At 30.3% G+C, this 10547-nt stretch overlaps 1 protein-coding gene across 1 annotated transcript; it reads left to right on the top strand.

Moving 5' to 3' along the window:
• The first annotated feature begins 5143 nt into the window (after positions 1-5143).
• On the top strand, positions 5144-7128 carry LOC140871880 (transcription factor TCP15-like). The gene has a single exon (XM_073274620.1). It carries the CDS (start codon positions 5389-5391, stop codon positions 6487-6489), a length of 1101 nt encoding a protein of 366 aa, XP_073130721.1. The 5' UTR covers positions 5144-5388; the 3' UTR covers positions 6490-7128.
• Positions 7129-10547: the final 3419 nt, after the last annotated feature.

Genomic DNA, 10547 nt, shown 5'->3' with positions numbered 1-10547 from the left:
ACGATTAAGATGCATACCCACTCAATCATGAAATGGAAGATCAATTAATATTCATGTGTATGAAACGTTACCTGGAAAAGTGGCTGTAATTGAGTGACGTTTGGGGTTCCATCAAAACGTGACATTGTCGTTGGTTGCGCCATGCATACGTACATAAATTTGCAATACATTGAATCAGGGTATGTGTTGTTTCATTTTGTCCCAAAAATGGGGGAAATCCGCCAAGAGAATTAGTGGCTTGATAAAGAATGATCACGTTACACTAATTAAATGGCGTTAGATCCACCATATGCACTAATCCTACATGCATCATTGCTATGGTCATGAAGAGGGATATCATCAATCAATAATCAATATATATATATATATATATATATATATATATATATATATATAGAACTTAAATATATGATATATTTTTCTCAAAACATATGATATACAGTGCGGCTATAGGTTTGTAAATTGTTGACGTGATTCTATTTTCGAGTATATAATGTTAGTTATATTGTACAGGTTTTTGGGATGTCTTATTTATGGATATGTCATGCCGAAATTTTTGTAGGTCCAAAAACGAAAAATTTTAACTCGTTTTCGTTGTTTACATTAATTAATCCTGGTTGTTTGATCATTGAATATTAAATCAGGACACAGGTCCTTTCACTTGCTCATGCAATTGTCGACCAAATTTATTTCAAAATCGGATGACATATATAATCACTTCGTGAAACTCGATAATCTATTATCCTGATACTTATGTAGCGTTTGCAACCTCTAAAAATAAATGATTATGGATTTTTTTTCTTCACTTGACTCCATAGATGGATTTCTTAAATTTAATTTGCAAACTATATTCTTTGTTGTTAGTAATTAGAACTTTGTGTGTGCAAAATAAACATTATTTATATACATAAAAAATAAATAAATTTAATTTAATTATTTAAAATAACATTTAAAATAATTACTTGTCGTATCTCCTTAATAATAGGATTAAACGATTTAAAACATATCCTTAATAATATGATAAAATATTTTAAACAAATGTTATAGAAAAAAAAATCAAAATAAAATAATTGTAAATATATAAGGCTTCACTAATAAAATGTTTATTTTGATTACACAATATAAGAAGTAAACTAATTAAAATAATCCATCGGTGCTAATCATAATTTGTATCAAATGCAGATAAATTATCGTTACTAGTAACCCGAGCACACGTGATGCGTGTTTAATATAATTTTTAATTTCATGATTCTACATACATAATATTTTTTTCAAAAATATTTGATTTGATTATGATAATTTACAAAACAAATACACATGAAGTGAAGCATTGTTTTTTTTTTTTTTAATTATTATGATAAAATGTAGTATTTTGGTGATGATAAATAAAGTATTCGCTAGAACTGAGATGTTGAAAAAAATTAACAAAGATCACAATTGTTTGGACAAAAAAATACTCGGCAATTAGAAATATATCCATTTCATTAATTCCAACCTACCAATTATTTGTATTAAAGAATTTTAAACAAAAAAATATATGTAAATAATTTTGATTTTAATTTGTTTCTTGTCTCCTGCAAAATCAAAGACATAATTAAAAAAAACACAAATCAAAGCTCAATAACTACAATGATATTGAAAAACAAAACAAAATTTTAAATTTTCTAGTCCTAAATAGCCCAACCAACTCCAATGATATCTGACGTAAAATTTTTTAGATTCATAAATCAAATATTTATTTCGTTAATGACGACACTGTACATTATGCAAATAATTACATACATCGTAATTCGAAACAACTTTGGTCTGAAATTTTCTTTCTGACATTTCATCGAGCAAGTGAAGAGCAATTTTATGTTCAATTATTGAAAGAAATAATCTGATAAGTATATAATATACATTTGTAGAGAAAATTAAGATGAAAAATAGTAAAAAGAACCATAGATAAAAGATTAAACCTTGGTTTCGACAGGGTTCAGTCCAGGACATTTGTACTTGGACTGACTTTGAGAAATCGAAATTGAGATAATATGTTAGTGATAAATTTAAAATGATAAAATAACATATAAATGACCGAAATTAGGAGAGTAAAGCTATTACCTGTGTTATCTTCTTCATTGTTCAATCTCCAAATTATAATATCTCAAATGGAAGCATATATAATTAGATTGAAGCCTGCGTTTTTCATGAAAAAGTGAAATGCAAATCTCGAAATGGGAATACATTTTGTACGTATATCTATTACTATTATTATGCAAGAGGCCCTTAGTTGGTCTCTTGATATGCTAAAATATCAAAATATATTTAAAAAAACACACATAAACTAAAACTTCTTCTCTCCACTATCTTCATTTCTTTTCTTTTTTATTTAATTATTCATATTTAATATATAATACAATCATTTTATTTATCTGTTTTCAAATTCCAAATTATTTAAAAAAAACTAATGAAATAGGAAATACTTAATAGAAAATATGGTGTTTTAACTACTTAAGGTGACCATTCTTAACAAAAAATTATTTTTATTGCTATAAATTTATTAAATTTTTTATTGAAATTAAATATAAAAAAAAATTTCGTCACACACATCGTGTGTGCAAATATACTAGTGAAAAATGGAGTGGGAGAGAGCTTTTGTGTGAATCAGTTTTCTCTCAGACGTGGAGAATAGGGAGGGGAACGTGGAGAAGGTGAAACTGAAAGTGTGATGAGTTTTGAAATGTTTTCCAAGTAAGGGCAAGAAATTATGACCGAAGAGGCTAAAAAATAAGGGTAAAATAGAGAAAAAAAGTTGGTATCCTCAATAAACATGAGAAACGGCTTTTAAGAGCCTCTCAACTATTATAAAATAGTAGAGATTATCAATTTCTTTCTTTTTTTTTTTCAAAGGATGAGGATCATGGGGTTGGAGTTGGGGTTCTCAGGGTTAATTTTGTTACGAATCTTTAATTTGATTCAAATTCTGCAAAAATATTATTTTTTATATCTAAAATATTTTTCACTCTATATATGAACCACATGATTGATATGTATCATGGATAAATATCTGTGATACCGACACAAGAGACCTACCCTTAAGGGACAAACCATTGCGTTTAATTCCTAACTTTTGTAAAATAATTTAAAATATTCTCATTCATGATATTTGGCGGAGCATTTGCTAAATTAACCACAAACCATTGGATGTAATATGATTAAGGGACATAAATATATATTAGGATGAAAAGGTATATATAATTAGATCCTAATATCAAAGATTTGATCATGACTAACTGTCATGTTAATTAACAACGTTTAGGACAACTTGATTTAGGTTATGTTCGAGATAATGTTTCTTTAGTCATCTTAATTATGTTCGGTGGACCTTCAAAGTCTATTTGTGACAACAAAGTGGAAGATACTAACGATAACTGGCAGCTAATTAATTAATCATTGTTAGTATCCAAAAAGTTGATTAATGACATACAATTACAATTTTATAATTATGTTTATACAGAAATTAATATATACTTGACTTTAAAGTAGATGTTTATATACATGCATGTAAGGACCACGAATATTATTAATTTATGTTTTCTCCTTTTTTTCCTTTTTAATTTATTTATTTATATTTTTCGAAGATAAATTTTTATTTATGAAGTATTTTTCATATTTGGACTCCAGTTAAATATTATATCAAGTCTATATTCTATAAAATTTTATTTTGTATAGTTAAGCTAGTGATTTTAATATATGTTGTTCAACATCGACTATGAGCCCGTTTGGATTTCATAGACTTTTTTTTAAAAAAATATTTGTTTAAGATATAATTTTAGGCTTTTGAAAAACTTTAAATTTGACTTAAAAAAATATTTTTTTAAGCACTTAAATGATCATCTAAACACCTTAGAAACTAAAAAATATTTTTTTAAAAAAAAGGTATTTTTCTGGTCTAGCTTTTAATACCAAACGGGGCTTATATGAGCTAGAATTAGTTAATCATAATCAATTAGTGTACGTCTACCCACAAAATTACTCAAATTAATGAAATATTTATTTTTTGGCTGTCAATTCGACCATTTATTAGATATATTTGTTCTGAAATTATCTACAAGCGCCATTCAAATTAATAACCAATATAATAATTAACCCAAAATATATTACCTATAAATTAATGAAAATACGTTCAATATTATTCAATCACATTTACATTCACAAAACGCTATAACAATAAATACAATAAAAAAGTATGTTTACTATACATCCATGTACATTGGAAAAAAGACTCGAAATAAAGTTGATTTGAAAGAACATAAAAAACAAGATACAAATCAACTATTATTTTCTGTACCAAGGACCCAATTTGTCAATTAGAATATAAATGCGATCAAAGTACCACAGTTAAAAATGAATTACATGTATAGTAACACATGATCTGACGTTCACATGATAATTTCACATGTCATTTTTGTAAAATAATTCTTTTATTCGATTTTATCTATTAAAAAAATTATTAATTTTTAAAATTGTTCTCTTGTAAGACGATCTTAGGAATATTCTTTATCCGTGAGATCAGTCAGCCTAACTCAAATAAAAGATTTCTCTCACGTGTATTTTTGTGTAAATTTATATCAAAAATATTATTTTTCATTAAATATGAAACCGATTGATTTGTGTTAGGACTCAGAAAACTTTTCAAAATATAAATATATATATATATATATATATATATATAGTTTTTTTATGGTGCCCAACACTATATGCTCACTTCATGCCCACCATGTGCAATAGATGAGTTGACCGGTACAATAGATGAGTTGACTTGTACATGGTGGGCATGAAGTGGACATATAGTGTTGGGCACCATAAAAAAACTCTATATATATATATTAAAAAAAGATATGAAATATTAATTATTGATGGGAGTAAAAAAATTTCAAAAAAAAAAAAGAAACGACAAGGCTCCCACATACGTCAAAAGTACAATAAATCATTTCAAAGATGGGATTTAATTATATATATATATAACTTATCCTAAAGAAATAATAATAAATTCACAGAATTGCCCCTTGAAAAAGCATATTAATAATTTTGTGCCCTACCCCACCCATATAATTCCCACTCATTATGTTTGTTGCTTAAAGCTTGCACTCGATCGATCCCCCCTCACAATTCCCTTATCTCTTTCTTTCTCTCTCCCATAATAATAATAATAATAATAATCCATATATCTCCCATATATTTCCCATCTGAAAGAAGTTGCAACCTAAATTCTTAAAGAAAAAAGGAACAAATCAAAGCCCCCAAAAAAAGAAATCAAGAAGTCCCACAATAGATACAGATCATGTGTATGCTTGACTAGCTAGCTAGCTAGCTCTCCCCCACCCAGAATTTATATATATTTTGATCATGAATGAAGCTGGTGGGAATAATATTGGATCCTCAAATGCTTTGCACAGGCATAATTTCCCTTTCCAGTTGTTAGAAAATATTAGAGATCATGATGATGATGATCTTCAGAAAAATGATCCAGAATCCATTAATTTGCAAGAACAGCTTACCAAGAAGCCTCCGTCGGCGCCGCCCAAGAGAACCTCCACTACTAAGGACAGGCACACTAAGGTGGATGGCCGAGGCCGCCGGATTCGCATGCCGGCGACTTGTGCAGCTAGGGTTTTCCAGCTTACGAGGGAGCTGGGACACAAATCGGACGGGGAAACCATCGAGTGGCTGCTTCAGCAGGCGGAGCCGGCGGTGATCGCCGCCACGGGTACCGGAACTATCCCTGCTAATTTCACTTCGCTTAATATTTCTGTCAGGAGTTCGGGATCAACCCTTTCGGCTCCGTCTTATTTGAGGAACAGTAGTAGTGGATACTTTGGGGATTCATCATCACATGAGAGATCAAGGGTTTTGTTCCATGGAGCTAATTATAATAATATTGGATTTAATTCATCCAATGACAATTCTTTGAGCTTTTCTAATCTGAATGCCATTTTACAAGCTAAGCAAGAGCTGCGTGACAGTGACAATATGGGCTCCTGCGGCCTGGAATTGTTGCCTGAGGGGATGAAACGGCGGCCGGCGGCGGAGGAGAATAATAATCTGATGGGAAATTACATGTCACAGTCCAGCGCCGGTTCTATTCCGGCAAGCCAAGGTGAAATCCCGGCGACGGCGCTTCTTATGAGTGGCGCCGATGATCACTCTCTGTGGGCATTTCCTAATTCGGTGGGGAACTCTAGCATATTGTATAGATCAATGGGTAGCAGTACTGGACTGAATTTCATGAATCTGCCGCCACATGTGGCGGCCGGCCTCTTTCCAGGGCAACAACTCGGTGGAGGCGGCGGCGCAATGGCGGAGGGCCATCTCGGTATGCTTGCAGCCCTCAACGCATTTAGGCCGATCCCCGCAGGAGCAGCCGAAGCCGAGGTCGAGCCTCATACTGCAGGCGGCAGAGGGACACCGGCCGATGTCCTAAGTATTGCAACTATTCATCATTCTTGAAAGTCATGTGTAAGTTAATTGATGATCATGAGCTCTTTTATTGGATTATTATTATTATTATTAAATTTCTCTGATATTTTTGAAATATATCTAGCTATATGTGTAATAGAGTTTATGTCCATCTAGATTTTTCTAATCTTGATTGGTCCTGATCAGATTTATATATATATCAATGTGATTTGAGTGTAATGGTCGGATTTTTTTTTTTTATATGTATCTTTATATAATGAAACAGTACATTTATTTAATTAGCTAGGGTTTTGTGAGAACATAAGGATTAATTCTCAGTTGGAGTAAATTTAATTAGTGTTCACAATATGGTTGTTAATTAGCTACATAAAAACGAAAAGTGAATTAATCTTCTTCTACTTGTCGACTCGTATGTGTTTCACACACACACACACAGAGGCTGTAAGAAGTACTTAATTACCTGTGAAATATTAGGCTTAATCTGGGTTAATTAGAAAATTTAAATGACTAGCTAGTTTGCATGCAAGAATCGATCATTGATCCACTATAGGTTTACTCTCTCATCTCGAATTCATGCGAGAATGGCTTTAATTAACGACCTTTAAAATAAGTGATTGTTGATTTTTTTGTTAACAAATCCATAATAATTTTTTTAAAAATGTTGCAAACACTCCCTTAATACAGCCTATTTATTATATAGTATAATAATTAATTTTTTGAAAAATTTGAGGTACCTACGTACACATATCATAATTAGTTTATAACTTTTAACAATTGATCAATATGCGTACACTCTAAATTGCTGCTAACAAAATAGTGATTTAATTATGTTATTATAATAGCTATATATATACATATATGCCTGAATTAGTTAATTCGTTCCAATTGGCCAATCAATAAGTGATGCATAAGTTTCAAAAACATGTTTGATTTGACAAAATTAATATACAATTCAAATATATATAGATACCATCCTATATAAAACTAATATAAATTAGAATTTATCTAAAAAAGAATTGAAAAAAGAGGGGGAAGAGGTAAAAGTAGAGTTGGTACAGACAAGAGAATTCGTGTAGTAATTTTCGTATAAGTTGGCTGCAGTTGCTGCTCATGGATCGATCAGGTGGTGTTGGGCCTACCAAACATGGCCTTAAATATTCGGAGCTGTGAATATATCATGACCGTTCATTAAAATGGTCTGTTTCTTGGTGAAAATTTTTATGGCAGCTGACTGGACAACAACATGGTTTGTGTTCTTTTTCTTGCTTCCAACTGTTTTCTTGGTTTTGTAATCAGCATCTTTGCTTGGCTTTTTTGCAGGTAGGGTACTAATATATACTATCCCCTTCCTATTGTTTTTCCGCCCCTTTCTATTCATTCAACACATATATTATTATTATTCACTGTTAGTGTCACGTCAACAATTCGGTCGAAATTCATGAAATATATATAAGTACGTACGTGTGTTTTAAGGCTGAAATTTGATAATATATATAAGAAAAGGAAACATATGTAGATCGATGACCAAAATTTTATTTTAATATTTTATCTACTATATATACTGATCATCAATTTAAGGGTACTGCAAAAGTTTTGTTGAAACAAATGAAATTTCGAAAGTAGTCTGTATTATGCTAGATGTATCCCAACTCATATATATTAGCTCACCAGAACGGCCGGAACTAGTGGAGGCAGCCTCCACTTCTTGACGGGGTCTCAATTTTTTTTAATCCTTTTATTATTATTATTCTTTTGGTTTCTCTAATTAAAATTAATATAGGCGGTCTCTTGATTATTTTGTTGAAAATTTGAAATTGTGGTCAATTTTTTGTACTTTTACTCCTATTTTATTTGCATAAAGATCAAAACCCTTTTTCTTATTAAGAAAACCTCTATTTCCTTGTTAAATTGCTCAACTCAGGTGAGTTAGGCCGTTCAAATTAGGTCAATTATCATATTTTTTTTTATTGCATGTGATTTTTCTGGTCTGTTTGTGTGGTCTGGTTTTTTTTTTTGATTGCTATGGTTTTTGGTTTTCAGGATTCTTGAATCTTGTAATTATTAGCTTATTCGGCTAGCTCTTGGACTTATTTTTACTCAATTTGATCATATTTACTTCTTGCATACATGTTAGTACGTATTTAAATTATAATTTGTATATTTTTGTATAAAAAATATTAATTATTCATGCTTCTTTAGTTTGATGATTCTTATTCTATTTGTATTATATATTGATTTATCTTTTGGCGTCTTGAGAATTAGTGAGATTTACTACAAAAGTGTGAAATTATGCACTAATAAATATCCATCATTTAGATGGAATCTTACGGTAACCCTAAGTGTAGGATCTAATTTTCCAATAAAATATTTATATGCAGAATTATTATTATTATTTATAAAAAAACACAAGAATTGTGTTTTTATTAGTTGGCCTTCCATTTAAACGAGAGCTTAAAAAACAAAATCAAGAAGGTCGAATTAAGATATTATTTTAGAGATATGACTTGAACCTTTTTTTTTATAATTAAAAAAAACTACTTTAATTTAAATGTTATGTTTACATATAAAAATTGGTTACAAAGTTTATGTTTAAAAATAAATTAAGTACATTTGTACGGGAAAATGATGATAACACGACAATGTGCCATAGGACCGCCTCTAAAAAATTGAATCGTATGTCCTATGGTAATTTTTAGGGAAGATCTTATATAATTCTTTTTATTAAAAACAAAAATAATGGTAATTTTTAGGGAAGATCTTATATAATTCTTTTTATTAAAAACAAAAATATTACATACGAATTGATAGTTAAATTCACATAATTATCATCAATATCTAATTGAAACAATATGCTACGTGAATTTATTAATGATAATAAATAACACATATAAACCAAATGTTCAAACTCTTCACGTTTTTTGTTGCCCAAAATTTTCCACTAAATTTTATTGAAACACGTACAATTACATTATCTAATAATCAAAATTATAAATTCTTGCCACTAAAATTAATGACAGAAACAGTTGTATTGGGAAAAAAGATCAACTAAAACGAGAAAAAAAATCAATGAATATCATAAATATAAGCTTGTTTTTTTAAAAACAAAGTATATGAAAGCTTCCTATTTATCTCTATTTAATTCATTCAAAAAATATTTAGAAATTTTTTAAGACTTAATTAATACGGGTATATTAGTAAAAAAAAAATACAAAATATATTGTTAAACATGATATAAGCACTACAAGAAATATGAATTTTCGTGGCATGCCATTTGCGCCGCGGAATGCTAGCCTTGGCGCACATCGTATGCTGCAGTGCAGGCTGTGAAATTATAAGCTGTCATAAGTCGTGTTATACAAGTGTCTCAAATCATTATTGGGCCTTGGTAGTTCAGTTAATAGGGTAATTGTTTGCTTAATGGGCCTCGGGTATGGATTATAGAAAGCCCATCAGGGAAGCCTTATCTATTAAGGGATAAAAGGTAATTACCAGAAGGATGAACAGATGAACAGTCTTAACAGAAACTCAAGACAGGGAAAATTCTAGCTGGGAGAAATCGGTGAACTTGAAGGTGCAAAAGATTCAGGTTAAGATCAGAGAAGGATCAGTGGAGAAGAAAGACACGTGATAGTGATATGTTGATTTAATTTTTTCTTGCATTCGAGTTAACTGTATTGATCGATTTCAGCGTGTAATGTTCTTGAGGTGAATTGTTCTTGATCGAAAATAAAATCAGTGGTTTGCTCTCCCGTGGATATAGGTCTTTAAGACTAAACCACGTAAATCTTCTTGTGTTGATTATTACTATTGCTTGGTGATTGATTTGAGTGCTCGTCCATTGATCTGTAAGAGGCTTAAGTGGATAATAGTGTTCTTGTTTCTGGAAATTGATCTCACTACTTTGTAAGTGTTAATTGAACACAATGATACTTTATTAATCCACAACAAGTGGCGCCGTCCGTGGGAATCCAAGAAGAGATTTGAAAGTATGGGATCTTGAAAATTTGATATCGAGAGATTTACAGGGAAGAACGACTTTTCACTATGGAGGATCAAGATGCGAGCCATCTTAATTCATCAAGGATTAA

Source organism: Henckelia pumila, unplaced genomic scaffold (assembly GCF_033568475.1).
Source record: "Henckelia pumila isolate YLH828 unplaced genomic scaffold, ASM3356847v2 CTG_461:::fragment_3, whole genome shotgun sequence".
NCBI lineage: Eukaryota > Viridiplantae > Streptophyta > Magnoliopsida > Lamiales > Gesneriaceae > Henckelia > Henckelia pumila.
This window is presented reverse-complemented; position numbering and strand designations above follow the sequence as displayed.

What these genes read in the sequence shown, in the direction of transcription:
- LOC140871880 (XM_073274620.1), top strand. Translation starts at nt 5,389, where the DNA reads ATGAATGAAGCTGGTGGGAATAATATTGGATCCTCAAATGCTTTGCAC.